This window comes from Telmatherina bonti (genome assembly GCF_933228915.1).
Source record: "Telmatherina bonti genome assembly, chromosome: 12".
Taxonomy (NCBI): domain Eukaryota; kingdom Metazoa; phylum Chordata; class Actinopteri; order Atheriniformes; family Telmatherinidae; genus Telmatherina; species Telmatherina bonti.
Window position 1 is genome coordinate 26,388,791 of NC_136610.1, and position 18,017 is coordinate 26,406,807.

General features: G+C 39.5%; 3 protein-coding genes across 3 annotated transcripts; all 3 read right to left on the reverse strand.

The window, feature by feature from the left end:
* Positions 1 to 1,975: 1,975 nt before the first annotated feature.
* LOC306763357 (uncharacterized protein) lies at positions 1,976 to 7,675 on the reverse strand (the record flags this gene model as incomplete). Its single annotated transcript, XM_079250143.1, has 2 exons — positions 1,976 to 4,360; positions 5,273 to 7,675. 2 exons carry the CDS (start codon positions 7,673 to 7,675, stop codon positions 1,976 to 1,978), a joined length of 4,788 nt encoding a protein of 1,595 aa, XP_079106269.1.
* Positions 7,676 to 7,815: 140 nt separating this feature from the next.
* LOC306763358 (protocadherin beta-13-like) lies at positions 7,816 to 15,145 on the reverse strand (the record flags this gene model as incomplete). The annotated part of the gene is made up of 3 exons (XM_079250144.1): positions 12,836 to 15,145; positions 8,766 to 9,836; positions 7,816 to 7,929 (listed from the first exon to the last, which is right to left on the reverse strand). Exons 1-3 carry the CDS (start codon positions 15,128 to 15,130, stop codon positions 7,816 to 7,818), a joined length of 3,480 nt encoding a protein of 1,159 aa, XP_079106270.1. The 5' UTR covers positions 15,131 to 15,145.
* Positions 15,146 to 15,322: 177 nt separating this feature from the next.
* LOC306763359 (protocadherin alpha-C2-like) lies at positions 15,323 to 18,002 on the reverse strand (the record flags this gene model as incomplete). Its single annotated transcript, XM_079250145.1, has 2 exons — positions 15,664 to 18,002; positions 15,323 to 15,353 (listed from the first exon to the last, which is right to left on the reverse strand). The coding sequence occupies exons 1-2, from the start codon at positions 17,985 to 17,987 to the stop codon at positions 15,323 to 15,325; spliced, it is 2,355 nt and encodes a 784-aa protein (XP_079106271.1). The 5' UTR covers positions 17,988 to 18,002.
* Between the last annotated feature and the right edge of the window lie 15 nt (positions 18,003 to 18,017).

The window sequence follows — 18,017 nt, forward strand, 5'->3', positions numbered from 1 at the left end:
ATTTGACTAACATACTTCCACTCCTACAGTTTGTTTCCGTTTTTAAACAAGCGCTTTTGTTTTATTCAAAAGAATAATAATGTTACAAAACAAAGCAAGTATCATGCAAACTATGCAATAACTGTGGCCTGTGTCTGCTGGGGAGATAAATAAATAAAGAAAGAAAGACATGTTTAAAACATGTGGGTAGTTACACATACATTGACCATGTTTTATTACCCAGTGTGAGGTACACTGATATTACTAATACATCAGATGGTAATTATCATTTAATTTAAATGAGCAACAAGGGCACGTTCAGCAGTTAAATGTTCACCTCTTTTCACAATTTCAATCAGTCAATTTGTGTTCATATACTACTTTTCATAGACTGAGTGCTGTACAAGAATATAACAAAAATGTTGTTTTGACAGCAGAGAACAGGCCAACAGACCAATGATCATTTTTCTGTTAACAAATATTAGTAATATTCTCACAACTGCTTTTTTGGTGTTCCTTTGTGTGTTTCATTTTGTTTTGTTGTTGTTTTTTGCATATTGATATGTAAGTATCCAACAGCCTTATTTTCTGTTGATTTTGGTTTTTCATGGAGCCATATTATCAATAACCAAATAAATGAATAATGAATAAATATTCAGAAGAAAGATCAAAATAAATATGCCAAAGAAATAAAAATTAAAATTATTAATATTTACAGGATGTATATCTATTAAATCACACTTTGCCATACACTCAAGCAGTCACACATTCACTTATGTACTTATATCAGAGTCCTCAACCTCGACTTATAAATCACAACAAAGTGTTCCTCCCACAGGAACCAAGCAGGTTCATGAATTTAGGACTCAGAGTTTAGCAAGCTATTTAGAGGATTTGTAAATGTTGATGCAGCTAACACTCAAAATAGAAAGTTTCTAACCTTCAACAAACATGACCCGAGACTAATTGACACCTTCAGTCAACCTTTGTCTTCACCTGCATACATCTTCACCATGGTCCTGTTTTCCCATAAGGTTTATAAGTTACCCTGCTGCAACACACCTGACTCAAATTAGTGGTGCATTGGCAGACTTGTGCTGAGTTTGATATGAAAGTTGACAGCATGTGCAGAAGTCTGAGTCTTAATCAGTTGAATTGCAGAAACTTCAAACAACTACAGGACACCAGCATTAAAGAATCACGACTGAAGAACCTGCTATAAACATGACTCCTCGCTTCCTCTGACAATCCATTTTTATGTGGAGCCAAAAACACAGAAGAAATATTGATGTTGAGAGAAATTGCTTTTAGTGTCAGAAAATTAGAAATATCATTGTGGTCAATGGTATTCTGTAATTGTTTTTTAAATCAGGCAAAATAAAAAAATTCCATTGTTTAAATTGTGTATCAGCAATGACAGATTTATCAGTTATGTGTCAGTTATCACAACAGTATTTGGAAAGATAAAGAAAATGTCAAGTTGGGGGTCAGTACCTTGAAAAGTATTTATGAAAATAGGCTACTATTCTTCTCAGATTATAGATCATTTCATTCCAGTGAAATTAATGTCATTATTAATCATTTCAAACAGCAGGGAATTGCTACAATAATCTTCTATTAATACTTTTTTTTTTTTGTTTGTTTTTTTGTTTTTGTTTGTTTGTTGTTGTTTTCCACACTTGCAGACGGGAGGCTGTTCAATTATTTTCAATTATGGATCAGTGTCACTGCTCTAAATACCAGGGTAAAGTAAGTGCCTGGTGACAAGCACTTTCATGACAATTCTTTAATTCATTCATTTTCCGAACTGCTTAGTCTGATTAAGAGTCATAGGGAAGCTGTAACGTATCCCGAAAATAACTGGGCGAGCAGCAGGGTACACACTGGAAATTTATCCAATCTGTCAGGTAATTTTATGACAATAAAGTCAAAATAATTTTTCAAAAATGCAAGGAAATTATAGGGTAATGTCTTCACTTATGAAATTTGTATTTCTTCATACCTGCAGAGTAGAAGCTGCTGAATCACTGGTATCAGTCAGTCCTGTCCCTCTTGGTATACTGGACACAATGTATCTGGAGCCCTTTGGCATGGGCTGTCTGACCACCAGCTTTCCTTTCCTGGTCTCTGCTAGGAACAGACTGTACCAGTAGGCATCGTTGGAGACCAGAGTGGAGTCTGCAATGGTGGAGTTCCTCTCACTTATCACACTGTTCCTGCAGGGAGGAGCCGTTTTACTGGACTTGGGTTTCTGACACTTGATCACGATGGTGACCAGTATGGTGATGAGCAGGAGAAATGACACGGAGCCCAGACCGATGACCAAATACAGGTTGAGGTCTGAAAAGATGTCATATTCCAGAGGCACCTCAGTCATGTCAGAATAGGCCTTCATGGCAGTCTCCACTGTGGACAGCTTGATGGTAACTGTAGCAGAGAGAGCAGGCTGCCCGTTGTCCTTGGCAACAACAACCAGTCTGTGGTGGCGGGAATCTTTATAACTGAACATCCTCATAGTCCGGATCTCTCCATTATACTGGTCCAGACTGAACAAGGTGGCATCAGTTATCTGGAGAAACTGGTAGGTAATCCGAGAGTTGTGCACAGAGTCTGTGTCTAAAGCTATCACCTTGGAAACCAGGGAGCCTTTATCTGTGGATCTTGGGATCTTTTCCTCAACCACTGAGCCGTGTGCACGCCATGGAGAGACAATAACTGGAGCATTGTCATTCTGGTCCACAATAATAATGTGTACAGTCACATTACTGCTGAGTGGAGGAGAACCAGAGTCTCTGGCCTCGATGTGGAAAAGAAAATCCTTCTCAATCTCATAGTCAAATGTTTTTAGTGCGTAAAGATTACCGTTCTCTGGATTGATGGAGAACAGCATGGACATGGAGGTGTTGGCGATCTCCTTCTCTATGATGAAGTAAACTAGATACTGGTTTTCATGGAGGTCAGGGTCAAACGCAGTGAGAGAGCTGAGCAAGGCTTCAGGTGCATTGTTCTCCATCACACGTATTGTATAAAATGACTGGGGGAACTGTGGAACATTGTCATTTACATCCAGCAGCTCTAAAGTCATTGTTTCATTGTCAGATAAAGGAGGAGAACCTCTGTCTGTGACAGTGAAAGTGATGTCATATTCTGGGACCTTCTCACGGTCTAATGGTTCTGATACCACTAATTCATAATAGTTATCAGAGGACTCCCTCAGTTTGAACGGCATGTTATCTGGAATATGAAGATCTACCACTCCATTATCACCTGAATCTTTATCACTCACACTGACTACAGCTATCACTGTGCCTGTGGCAACATTTTCTTTTATTGGACTTTGAAATGATTTAATAGATAATTCTGGATGATTATCATTCATATCAGTCACCTGTATTGTTACCTTACATTTTCCAGTTAAGGAGTTCTGTCCCTTATCACTAGCAATAATCTCCATCTCATACAGTTTTAAGTCCTCATAATTTATCATTTCTTTTACTCTAATCTCGCCATTTTCAGGATTCAGGTTAAACATGTTTTGTGTTCTCTCTGATGTGTATAAACTATATGAGTAAACAATGTCCGCATTTGAACCTTCATCTAAGTCTGTAGCATTCATTTTGACCACTAGACTGCCAACCGGAGAGTTTTCCATCACATCTACGACGTATTTTTCTTTGTCAAATGAAGGGGCGTTGTCATTCACATCCAGCACGCGGACAGCGATGCTCGCTGTACCTGTGCGCGTGGGGACGCCACCGTCCACAGCTGTGAGAATTAGATTATGAATAGCCTGCTGCTCTCTGTCTAGAGCTTTTTTCAAAACCAAATCAGCAAACTTTGTCCCGTCTCTCCCGGTCTGAATTTCAATAGAGAAATGATCACTTGCGCTCAGATGGTAATTTTTCACCGAGTTTGTTCCAACATCTGGATCCACGGCATTATTCAGCGAAAATCTCTCTCCAACGGGGCTCGATTCAGAGATGTCCAGATGCATAGTTCCCCGTCGAAAATGCGGAGCATTATCATTGATATCCATGATTTCCACCTCGATATTAAACATGCGTATTGGATTTTCTATTGTAGCGTCCAGTTTAAGGAAACACGACGTAGTGGTTTTGAGGGGACACAACAACTCTCTGTCTATCCTTTCCAGAATAAATATTTCTCCTGTTTCTTTGTTTATGTCCAGATATTTTTTGTTGCCAACAACATCCACGCGCATCTTTCTTTTACTCAGACTTCTAACATCTAATCCTAAATCTGTTGCTAAATTCGCAACGACAGAACCTTCATCCATTTCCTCTGGTACAGAATAATGGGTGACCGAAAATACGGTCTCCATGATGGCAGACAGAAAGAGAAGCACTGAGACATACCCTCTCCAGGAAAATCGTAGTATATGACGAGCCATGGAGTTTAAAAAATGTTAGAAAAGAAAAAGAAATCTAGTGTTCACTTCTAGATTTCTGATTTACGAAGACAAACGACAAGCATCAATTAAATTAGAAAATGAAATGTTGAAAGGTTGTTCCAGTGAAACAGTTAATCAGACTGTTAGCTGGGGAGAGCTTCCTGCTAAAATGTCCCCTTCTCAGCCTCCAATGATTTCTCTCTAAGATGATGACTTCATCTGTTAATGATTTTTTTGTGGAGAGCAGCGACATTACCAGTTCTTTTCTAGCCTTAGCAGCACCCGTATTTAATTTACAAATTAGGTGGGGAAAAGTCCTTCAATAGCTGCAACTGTTTTACACAAGTATTTCCTTTTTGTTACGGATTTTTTTTTAAACGTTTTTATTTACTTTTTGTATAGCTACTTGGGGTAGCCTAGATGATTTGATATAGTTGTGTAGCGTGGAAGCAAATTTGGATAACAGTTGATGACAAGTATTTTGTCAATGGTTGCTTTCATATCTAGCTTTTACATGACAAGTCATGAGTTAACCATTAAAATATGTTGAAGCAAAAAATGGTGAAAAAAAAAAGGTTTGGCTTGATCCTATCATCATTATTATTATTATTATTATTATTATTATTATTATTATTATTATTATTATTATTATTGTTGTTGTTGTTGTTGTTGTTGTTGTTGTTGTTGTTAATAATAAAAATAATTGTAATAATAATAATAATAAATTAGTGGTTTTAGTTTTATTTTATATTATCATTTTTAGGAATTTGGTTACCAGTCATATATTAGTAACATGTCCAAAAAAATGCCTGATTGAAAAGTAGCAATATAGAATGGAAATCCATGAAAAAGACATATTAGCATCTGACTCAAATTCCATACCTGTAAAGTAGAAGGTGCTGAATCACTGGTATCAGTCAGTCCTGTCCCTCTTGGAATACTGGACACGATGTATCTGGAGCCCTTGGGCATGGGCTGTCTGACCACCAGCTTTCCTTTCCTGGTCTCTGCTAGGAACAGACTGTACCAGTAGGCATCGTTGGAGACCAGAGTGGAGTCTGCAATGGTGGAGTTCCTCTCACTTATCACACTGTTCCTGCAGGGAGGAGCTGTTTTACTGGACTTGGGCTTCTGACACTTGATCACGATGGTCACCAGTATGGTGATGAGCAGGAGAAATGACACGGAGCCCAGACCAATGACCAAATACAGGTTGAGGTCTGAAAAGATGTCATATTCCAGAGGCACCTCAGTCATGTCAGAATAGGCCTTCATGGCAGTCTCCACTGTGGACAGCTTGATGGTAACTGTAGCAGAGAGAGCAGGCTGCCCGTTGTCCTTGGCAACAACAACTAGTCTGTGATGGCGGGAATCTTTATAACTGAACATCCTCATAGTCCGGATCTCTCCATTATACTGGTCCAGACTGAACAAGGTGGCATCAGTTATCTGGAGAAACTGGTAGGTAATCCGAGAGTTGTGCACAGAGTCTGTGTCTAAAGCTATCACCTTGGAAACCAGGGAGCCTTTATCTGTGGATCTTGGGATCTTTTCCTCAACCACCGAGCCGTGTGCACGCCAGGGAGAGACAATAACTGGAGCATTGTCATTCTGGTCCACAATAATAATGTGTACAGTCACATTACTGCTGAGTGGAGGAGAACCAGAGTCTCTGGCCTCGATGTGGAAAAGAAAATCCTTCTCAATCTCATAGTCAAATGTTTTTAGTGCGTAAAGATTACCGTTCTCTGGATTGATGGAGAACAGCATGGACATGGAAGTGTTGGCGATCTCCTTCTCTATGATGAAGTAAACTAGATTCTGGTTTTCATGGAGGTCAGGGTCAAACGCAGTGAGAGAGCTGAGCAAGGCCCCAGGTGCATTGTTCTCCATCACACGTATTGTATAAAATGACTGGGGGAACTGTGGAACATTGTCATTTACATCCAGCAGCTCTAAAGTCATTGTTTCATTGTCAGATAAAGGAGGAGAACCTCTGTCTGTGACAGTGAAAGTGATGTCATATTCTGGGACCTTCTCACGGTCTAATGGTTCTGATACCACTAATTCATAATAGTTATCAGAGGACTCCCTCAGTTTGAACGGCATGTTATCTGGAATATGAAGATCTACCACTCCATTATCACCTGAATCTTTATCACTCACACTGACTACAGCTATCACTGTGTTCAAATCTATGTTTTCACTGACTGGAGTCAGAAATGATTTAATAGATAATTCTGGATGATTGTCATTCATATCCTCAACAAGAATTTTGATTTTACATTGTCCTGATAAACTATTTGCTCCTTTATCAGTTGCTATAACTTCCATATCATAAATCCTAAAATCCTCATAATTCAACACACCTTTTACGGTTATTTCTCCCGTAGTGGGATTTAACTGGAACGTTTCCTGCGTTTTCTCTGATGTATACAGACTATAAGAATATATCAGCTCTGAATTTGACCCTTCATCTAAATCTGTGGCATTGACATGAATAACCACACTTCCTATTGGAGAATTCTCTATAACACTAACTTGGTAACTTTCTTTTTCAAATGTCGGGGCGTTGTCGTTTGTATCTAAAACATGAACAATTATGCTGGCTGTACCAGAACGAGACGGCACACCGCCATCTACAGCTGTGAGTATTAAATAATGAACAGATTGCTGCTCTCGGTTTAAACCTTTTTTCAGGATCAAGTCAGCAAATTTTGACCCATCTCTCCCAGTTTGAATTTCTATTGTGAAGTAATCACTTTCGCTTAAGTGGTACGTTTTTACTGAGTTGGAACCAACGTCTGGATCAACCGCATTGCTCACAGAAAAACGCTCACCAGCCTGCGTCGCTTCTGAAATATCTAAATCTATCCTGTCCCTTCTAAAGTGAGGGGCGTTGTCATTTATGTCCAATATTTCTAATTCGATGTAAAATATCCTTTTGGGATTTTCAATTATTGCTTCCAATTTCAGATAACATGACGTTTTTGCGGGACAGAGAGACTCTCTGTCAATTCTCTCAACAATATACAGCTCTCCCGTTTCTTTGTTCACATCCAGGTACTTCCTGTTGGCAATGATCTCAATACGCATCTTCCGCTGCACTAATGTCTTCACGTCTAGTCCCAAATCTCCAGCTAGATTTGCAACAACAGACCCTTCCTCGAGTTCTTCGGGAACCGAGTAGTGTGTTACAGCTAACGTGGAGTTTAATGTCCCGACGAAGAGAAGAATAATTGTGACGTACCTTCCACGGTGTTCAGAGCCGAATAAACTGTTCATTGTTGCCACATATGTTTGTTTCCTTCCAGGTAAAATTACAACAGTTTCACGTATAAATCCAACTAAAGCCAAATCTTCATTTACATTCCCAAAACCTGAGACACAATAAACCCGTGAATGCATTCAGCACCGGGAGCTGTTCACTCTCCGTACTCTTCTGGCAGATCAGTGCAGGCTGTCATGGCAATTTTAACGTCACAAGTGGAAGTAAAGGTGAGGAACAGCGCCTCAGTGTGGAAGAAACCATCTGACAACTGTCTGTTACATAAGCCATTAACTGATCATGCAAAACATTAAAACCATAAGCAACATTGTTAATCCATTATTCAGTGCATTGTTCTGCCTGGAACACCTGGACCCATACTGCATTCACACGGATATTACTTTTTCACATCCCACTCACATGTAAACACTGTTGCAGACCAATCAATCCCCTCTTTAACCTATCATTTGTACCTTAAAATAGCAGCTTTCTAACAAGACAGCAGGGATCAATTTAAAACATGCTTCGGGCACATTCACGAAATATGACAGAGCCTTTGTAGCCGAAAACGCCTCTAAACTTCCAAAACACCATACAATGGTATTTGATTGCATTTGTAAAAACAATCCCATCTCAAGGTTTGCGCCCCACAACCCAATGAAGCCCACATCTTGATACAAGACTTTTTAAGACAGCTGCAGCTCTTCTTTATGGATACCCGAAATGTTCAGACTTAGTGATTTACAAAAAAAAAAAAAAAAAAAAAAAAAAAAAAGTGGCACATATGATTTTAGGTAAACATGACAGTACAAGTGACCAATGTCAAAATGTTTGCTTTACTTTCCAAAAATTTTCTTCAGGGTTTTGCGTTTAGCTTAATCGTGGTCGAAAATATTTGAAAGTGAATGAAAAATATAAAAAAAAGGAAGGAAAGGTTTGTGTACGCACCGATGAAAATTATTTTTGACAGCTTCTTTATAATGAAAGTAATTCAAACAAGACTTTAAACCACATGTACAACCAAAGGTATTCTATAAATCATGAAAAGTTGTATTTGTATACTAATGTAAAAGGAAAGAAAATGACAGATGGCAAAACAAATTGTACCTGCAAAGTAGAAGGTGCTGAGTCACTGGTATCAGTCAGTCCTGTCCCTCTTGGTATACTGGACACGATGTATCTGGAGCCCTTGGGCATGGGCTGTCTGACCACCAGCTTTCCTTTCCTGGTCTCTGCTAGGAACAGACTGTACCAGTAGGCATCGTTGGAGACCAGAGTGGAGTCTGCAATGGTGGAGTTCCTCTCACTTATCACACTGTTCCTGCAGGGAGGAGCCGTTTTACTGGACTTGGGCTTCTGACACTTGATCACAATGGTGACCAGTATGGTGATGAGCAGGAGAAATGACACAGAGCCCAGACCGATGACCAAATACAGGTTGAGGTCTGAAAAGATGTCATATTCCAGAGGCACCTCAGTCATGTCAGAATAGGCCTTCATGGCAGTCTCCACTGTGGACAGCTTGATGGTAACTGTAGCAGAGAGAGCAGGCTGCCCGTTGTCCTTGGCAACAACAACCAGTCTGTGGTGGCGGGAATCTTTATAACTGAACATCCTCATAGTCCGGATCTCTCCATTATACTGGTCCAGACTGAACAAGGTGGCATCAGTTATCTGGAGAAACTGGTAGGTAATCCGAGAGTTGTGCACAGAGTCTGTGTCTAAAGCTATCACCTTGGAAACCAGGGAGCCTTTGTCTGTGGATCTTGGGATCTTTTCCTCAACCACCGAGCCGTGTGCACGCCATGGAGAGACAATAACTGGAGCATTGTCATTCTGGTCCACAATAATAAAGTGTACAGTCACATTACTGCTGAGTGGAGGAGAACCAGAGTCTCTGGCCTCGATGTGGAAAAGAAAATCCTTCTCAATCTCATAGTCAAATGTTTTTAGTGCGTAAAGATTACCGTTCTCTGGATTGATGGAGAACAGCATGGACATGGAGGTGTTGGCGATCTCCTTCTCTATGATGAAGTAAACTAGATTCTGGTTTTCATGGAGGTCAGGGTCAAATGCAGTGAGAGAGCTGAGCAAGGCCCCAGGTGCATTGTTCTCCATCACACGTATTGTATAAAATGACTGGGGGAACTGTGGAACATTGTCATTTACATCCAGCAGCTCTAAAGTCATCGTTTCATTGTCAGATAAAGGAGGAGAACCTCTGTCTGTGACAGTGAAAGTGATGTCATATTCTGGGACCTTCTCACGGTCTAATGGTTCTGATACCACTAATTCATAATAGTTATCAGAGGACTCCCTCAGTTTGAATGGCATGTTATCTGGAATATGAAGATCTACCACTCCATTATCACCTGAATCTTTATCACTCACACTGACTACAGCTATCACTGTGTTCAAATCTATGTTTTCACTGACTGGAGTCAGAAATGATTTAATAGATAATTCTGGATGGTTGTCATTCATATCCTCAACGAGAATCTTTATGGTACATTGTCCTGATAAACTATTTGCTCCCTTATCAGTTGCGATAACTTCCATATCATAAATCCTAAAATCTTCATAGTTTAACATTCCTTTGACAGTAATTTCTCCTGTTGCTGGATTCAGTTTAAATGTCTCTTGCGTTTTTTCAGATGTATATAAACTATATGAATAAGTTATCTCAGAATTTGAGCCTTCGTCTAAGTCTGTAGCATTGAGATCAATAACAAGACTTCCTATGGGAGAATTTTCCATAATTTTAACATTAGGAACGAATTTGTCAAATTTAGGGGCATTATCATTTGTGTCCAAAACACGGACGATAACACTGGCAGTTCCTGAACGAGCAGGTTTTCCTCCATCTACAGCTGTGAGTATTAAATTGTGGACAGCCTGCTGCTCTCTGTCTAATGTCTTTTTCAGGATCAAATCTGCGAATTTAGATCCATCTCTTCCTGTCTGAACCTGAATATTAAAAAAGTCACTTTCACTTAGATGATACGTGTTCAATGAATTGCTTCCGACATCAGGGTCAACAGCATTACTGAGGGAAAATCTCTCCCCTTTTGGCGTCGCTTCGGATATGTCCAGATATATAGTGCCTCGTCGAAACTGTGGGGCGTTGTCGTTCATGTCCAGGATTTCCACTTCTATGTTGAAAATTCGCACTGGGTTTTCCAGAATAACTTCCAGTCTGAGATAACAATTAGAGTATTTCATATTGCAAATATATTCTCTGTCAATCTTCTCAACAACGTACAGCTCACCGGTCTCTTTGTTCACATCCAGATATTTCTTGTTAGCAACGATGTCGAGGCGCATCTTCCTCTGATTCAGTGTTTTAACATCCAGACTGAGATCGGTCGCGAGGTTGGCGACAACTGATCCTTCTTTCATTTCCTCGGGTATGGAATAATGAGTCACTGAGGTTGATATGTCTTGAATTAGTGAAAAAACAAAACAAAAATAAAGCACAACGTACCTTTTAAATGATCCCATTGTCGCAGCGAACGCTTGCTTTTGTGCGATTCACAACCCCTCAGAATAATATATATTTTCAGCTGTAAATTGTTTTCTTGTCTTGTTCTCAGTCACATTCAGATGCATCGACTATATGCGACGTCACTGAGATCATTTAGCTGTGTAAATAAACTCGCATATTGTATCGCGAATTAAAGCACCACGAAGCAGTCCTTTTTCTTTCCAAAGGCGACCAGATATCAGTTATTCACGTTCATGGCGTCGATAGAATGGAGGTTTTACTGATTAAACAGCGCCATCTCCTTGCATTTTGGTCAGCTTCAAACTCCCATGAAGATAGTGACTACAATTTATTTATTTATTTATTTATTTATTTGGTTGGTTGGTTGGTTCGTTATTCTTTCATTGTTTTTTTTTGTTTTTTTTATTGATCTGTTATTAACATTAACAAGTCATTAAATTTACCAATGTAATTGTCAGAATCATTGAACGTCACCTCATTTTATCTTTATGACTAATGTTTGTGGCGTCCCTGATAACCTGTCTGTTTTACTTGCATCAATAATTTGTTAAAACATTTCTTCCGGAGCTCTTATAACTCCTTTTATCATTTCTAGTGTTCAGAGGATGAGCCTGAAAAAATATTGAGTGTTTAATATTACATCACAATCGAACATATTACTCATTAGCTGTGTTATTTGGCGTTTTAATTTCAGATTGAAGCTGTGCTATTGTTGATTCAGTCTTAAACAAGTTAATCGAATGAAATGTGACAACTAAATTATACTGATAGACGAAAATAAAGTTCATCCAAAGTGCAGAGTTTCTGGGGTTTTTTTTTTTTTTTTTTGGTTTTTTTTTCCCAATTATTTCTTTGTGAAGTTTATAACCGCATTTAATGAACAAACGATTACGTCTCAACAAGTTGGTCTGTAAATTAAGAACTTTCAAAAAACACAAATTGACTGTCTTTTTGTATCTTTCGAGCTATAGCTTTCATGCAACGAAAGAGGGTCGAGTTTTGATTGAAAAATTACACAGATGACGACTGAAATGATGAAAAAAAAGTACGTTTTCTTTTTTAAACATTCTGTTATGTTGCATGTGAAATTGAACAGGGTTGTTTTGAATTCTAAAAATGAAATTAAATCAATTAAAATAGTTAAATACACTTTTGGTTTGAAACTTCTGCTGGTTAGCTTATTTGGTGTAATGGATATTTGAAATAAAAATAGCTCATATCAAATGTTTGCCCCATTCTCCATACTCTCTCTCTCTCTCTCTCTCTCTCTCTCTCACACACACACACACACATCTGAATATATATATATATATATATATATATATATATATATATATATATATATATATATATATATATATATATATATATATATATATATATATATATATATATATATATATATATACACACACATATTATCAACAAATTATATTTTATTCCATTGTAGTGAGAATACAAGGGCTTCAGTATTATGAAGGGTTTTATGTGCAAAGTAATGGATTATTATGTTTGTGTCACACATTTTCCAAACTAATAAGCAACAAGGTAATTTTAGAATTGGACAAATTTAGTGTTCATTTAGATAATGAAGCCTAATACAAACGAAAGACCATTTTGAAAGCAAACGCGAGCTGGAAAGTAGATTGTAAATGCCTCATTGTAATCCTACCTGTAAAGTAGAAGGTGCTGAGTCACTGGTATCAGTCAGTCCTGTCCCTCTTGGTATACTGGACACGATGTATCTGGAGCCCTTGGGCATGGGCTGTCTGACCACCAGCTTTCCTTTCCTGGTCTCTGCTAGGAACAGACTGTACCAGTAGGCATCGTTGGAGACCAGAGTGGAGTCTGCAATGGTGGAGTTCCTCTCACTTATCACACTGTTCCTGCAGGGAGGAGCTGTTTTACTGGACTTGGGTTTCTGACACTTGATCACAATGGTCACCAGTATGGTGATGAGCAGGAGAAATGACACGGAGCCCAGACCGATGACCAAATACAGGTTGAGGTCTGAAAAGATGTCATATTCCAGAGGCACCTCAGTCATGTCAGAATAGGCCTTCATGGCAGTCTCCACTGTGGACAGCTTGATGGTAACTGTAGCAGAGAGAGCAGGCTGCCCGTTGTCCTTGGCAACAACAACCAGTCTGTGGTGGCGGGAATCTTTATAACTGAACATCCTCATAGTCCGGATCTCTCCATTATACTGGTCCAGACTGAACAAGGTGGCATCAGTTATCTGGAGAAACTGGTAGGTAATCCGAGAGTTGTGCACAGAGTCTGTGTCTAAAGCTATCACCTTGGAAACCAGGGAGCCTTTATCTGTGGATCTTGGGATCTTTTCCTCAACCACCGAGCCTTGTGCACGCCATGGAGAGACAATAACTGGAGCATTGTCATTCTGGTCCACAATAATAATGTGTACAGTCACATTACTGCTGAGTGGAGGAGAACCAGAGTCTCTGGCCTCGATGTGGAAAAGAAAATCCTTCTCAATCTCATAGTCAAATGTTTTTAGTGCGTAAAGATTACCGTTCTCTGGATTGATGGAGAACAGCATGGACATGGAGGTGTTGGCGATCTCCTTCTCTATGATGAAGTAAACTAGATACTGGTTTTCATGGAGGTCAGGATCAAACGCAGTGAGAGAGCTGAGCAAGGCCTCAGGTGCATTGTTCTCCATCACACGTATTGTATAAAATGACTGGGGGAACTGTGGAACATTGTCATTTACATCCAGCAGCTCTAAAGTCATTGTTTCATTGTCAGATAAAGGAGGAGAACCTCTGTCTGTGACAGTGAAAGTGATGTCATATTCTGGGACCTTCTCACGGTCTAATGGTTCTGATACCACTAATTCATAATAGTTATCAGAGGACTCCCTCAGTTTGAACGGCATGTTATCTGGAATATGAAGATCTACCACTCCATTATCACCTGAATCTTTATCACTCACACTGACTACAGCTATCACTGTGTTCAAATCTATGTTTTCACTGACTGGAGTCAGAAATGATTTAATAGATAATTCTGGATGGTTGTCATTCATATCCCCAATGAGAATCTTTATGGTACATTGTCCTGATAAACTATTTGTTCCCTTATCAGTTGCGATAACTTCCATATCATAAATCTTAAAATCTTCATAGTTTAACATTCCTTTGACAGTAATTTCCCCTGTTGCTGGATTCAGTTTAAATGTCTCTTGCGTTTTTTCTGATGTATATAAACTATATGAATAAGTTATATCAGAATTTGAGCCTTCGTCTAAATCTGTAGCATTTAAATCAATAACAAGGCTTCCTATAGGAGAATTTTCCATAATTTTAATGCTCAAATGAGTGTTTTCAAAGGATGGAGCATTATCATTTGTGTCCAAAACATGAACAATAACCCTGGCAGTACCAGAACGAGCAGGTGTTCCTCCATCTACAGCTGTGAGTATTAGATTATGAACAGCCTGCTGCTCTCTATCTAATGACTTTTTCAAGATCAAATTTGCAAATTTTGTGCCATCTCTTCCGGTTTGAACTTCGATATTAAAAAAGTCATTTTCACTAAGATGATACGTTTTCACTGAATTTGTTCCAACATCAGGATCCACTGCGTTGCTGAGAGAAAACCTCTCACCTTTTGGCGTCGCTTCAGATATATCCAAGTGAATGGCGTCTCTTCGAAACTGTGGGGCGTTGTCGTTCATGTCCAAGATTTCCACCTCTATATTAAAGATTCGTAGAGGATTTTCCAATATGACCTCAAGTCTTAGATAACAAGAAGCGGACGACTTCGTGTTGCAAATGTATTCTCTGTCAATCTTCTCAACAACGTACAGCTCACCGGTCTCTTTGTTCACATCCAGATATTTCTTGTTAGCAACGATGTCGAGGCGCATCTTCCTCTGATTCAGTGTTTTAACATCCAGACTGAGATCGGTCGCGAGGTTGGCGACAACTGATCCTTCTTTCATTTCCTCGGGTATGGAATAATGAGTCACTGAGCCCGATATGTTATTTATAAAGGAAAAAATAACAAATAAAAGGAGCGCAACATATCTTTTCCAGGTCTCCATTGTTGAAACGAGATTCCGTTTTACGTATGAGATATACGGCCCTTTAGTAAGTATTAAATCCGCTTAATGACGTATTTTTTTAAATTATACTTACTTTGAACCCCAGCACATATTCTTCGGGCTTTTGGGGATAAATGAGGAAAGAATTTGTTCGAAACAGATTTTCAGCACCGCGGAGCTATCCGCTTTTTCCGGAATGCGCCATGATCTACTGTCATGGCGTTCAAGAACTGGGATATTGTTAATAAATCAGCGCCACCTATGCACTTCTCCCTGACTGCCTTTATTTATTTTTTTTTTTAAAAAAGGGATACCGCTTTAGTTAATCCCATGTGTTGTAATTAAGTCAAACGTACAAAAGTGTTGTGGGGTAAATTAATAGACTTATATGTAAAGTTACCGTAAAGCAACAACAGTGTAAAATGAAATACCAATTAATGTACAACCAAAAAACTCGTACCTGCAAAGTAGAAGCTGCTGAGTCACTGGTATCTGTCAGTCCTGTCCCTCTTGGTATACTGGACACGATGTATCTGGAGCCCTTTGGCATGGGCTGTCTGACCACCAGCTTTCCTTTCCTGGTCTCTGCTAGGAACAGACTGTACCAGTAGGCATCGTTGGAGACCAGAGTGGAGTCTGCAATGGTGGAGTTCCTCTCACTTATCACACTGTTCCTGCAGGGAGGAGCCGTTTTACTGGACTTGGGTTTCTGACACTTGATCACGATGGTGACCAGTATGGTGATGAGCAGGAGAAATGACACGGAGCCCAGACCGATGACCAAATACAGGTTGAGGTCTGAAAAGATGTCATATTCCAGAGGCACCTCAGTCATGTCAGAATAGGCCTTCATGGCAGTCTCCACTGTGGACAGCTTGATGGTAACTGTAGCAGAGAGAGCAGGCTGCCCGTTGTCCTTGGCAACAACAACCAGTCTGTGGTGGCGGGAATCTTTATAACTGAACATCCTCATAGTCCGGATCTCTCCATTATACTGGTCCAGACTGAACAAGGTGGCATCAGTTATCTGGAGAAACTGGTAGGTAATCCGAGAGTTGTGCACAGAGTCTGTGTCTAAAGCTATCACCTTGGAAACCAGGGAGCCTTTATCTGTGGATCTTGGGATCTTTTCCTCAACCACCGAGCCGTGTGCACGCCATGGAGAGACAATAACTGGAGCATTGTCATTCTGGTCCACAATAATAATGTGTACAGTCACATTACTGCTGAGTGGAGGAGAACCAGAGTCTCTGGCCTCGATGTGGAAAAGAAAATCCTTCTCAATCTCATAGTCAAATGTTTTTAATGCATAAAGATTACCGTTCTCTGGATTGATGGAGAACAGCATGGACATAGAGGTGTTGGCGATCTCCTTCTCTATGATGAAGTAAACTAGATACTGGTTTTCATGGAGGTCAGGATCAAACGCAGTGAGAGAGCTGAGCAAGGCTTCAGGTGCATTGTTCTCCATCACACGTATTGTATAAAATGACTGGGGGAACTGTGGAACATTGTCATTTACATCCAGCAGCTCTAAAGTCATTGTTTCATTGTCAGATAAAGGAGGAGAACCTCTGTCTGTGACAGTGAAAGTGATGTCATATTCTGGGACCTTCTCACGGTCTAATGGTTCTGATACCACTAATTCATAATAGTTATCAGAGGACTCCCTCAGTTTGAACGGCATGTTATCTGGAACATGAAGATCTACCACTCCATTATCACCTGAATCTTTATCACCCACACTGACTACAGCTATCACTGTGTTCAAATCTATGTTTTCACTGACTGGAGTCAGAAATGATTTAATAGATAATTCTGGATGGTTGTCATTCATATCCTCAACGAGAATCTTTATTGTACATTGTCCTGATAAACTATTTGCTCCCTTATCAGTTGCTATAACTTCCATATCATAAATCTTAAAATCTTCATAGTTTAACATCCCTTTGACAGTAATTTCTCCTGTTGTTGGATTCAGATTAAATGTCTCTTGCGTTTTTTCTGATGTATATAAACTGTATGAATAAGTTATATCAGAATTTGAGCCTTCGTCTAAGTCTGTAGCATTGAGATTAATAACAAGGCTTCCAATGGGAGAATTTTCCATAATTTTAACATTATATGCTGATTTGTCAAATGTAGGTGAATTGTCATTTGTGTCCATAACATGAACAATGATGCTAACAGTCCCAGAACGAGCTGGTGTCCCTCCATCTACAGCTGTCAGTGTTAAAACATGACTCGCCTGCTGTTCTCTGTCTAATGTCCTTTTCAGGATCAAATCGGCAAACTTGGATCCATCTCTTCCTGTCTGAACCTCAATGTTAAAATAATTACTTTCACTGAGATGATACGTTTTTACTGAGTTTGATCCAACATCCGGATCGACTGCATTGCTGAGGGAAAATCTCTCTCCTTTAGGCGTCGCTTCAGATATGTCTAAATGAATGGCGTCTCTTCGAAATTGCGGGGCGTTGTCGTTCATATCTAATATTTCTAATTCTATGTTAAATATCCGCAGAGGATTTTCTAGTGTTACTTCAAGTTTTAAATAGCATGACGATAACCCTTTCGTGGTGCATATGTGTTCCCTGTCAATCTTCTCAACAATAAACAGCTCACCAGTCTCTTTGTTCACATCCAGATATTTCTTGTTTGCGATGATATCAAGGCGCATCTTTCTCTTTGTCAGTGTTGTGACGTCCATGCTAAGATCTGTTGCGAGGTTAGCCACAACCGATCCTTCTTTCATTTCTTCTGGTATAGAATAATGAGTCACTGA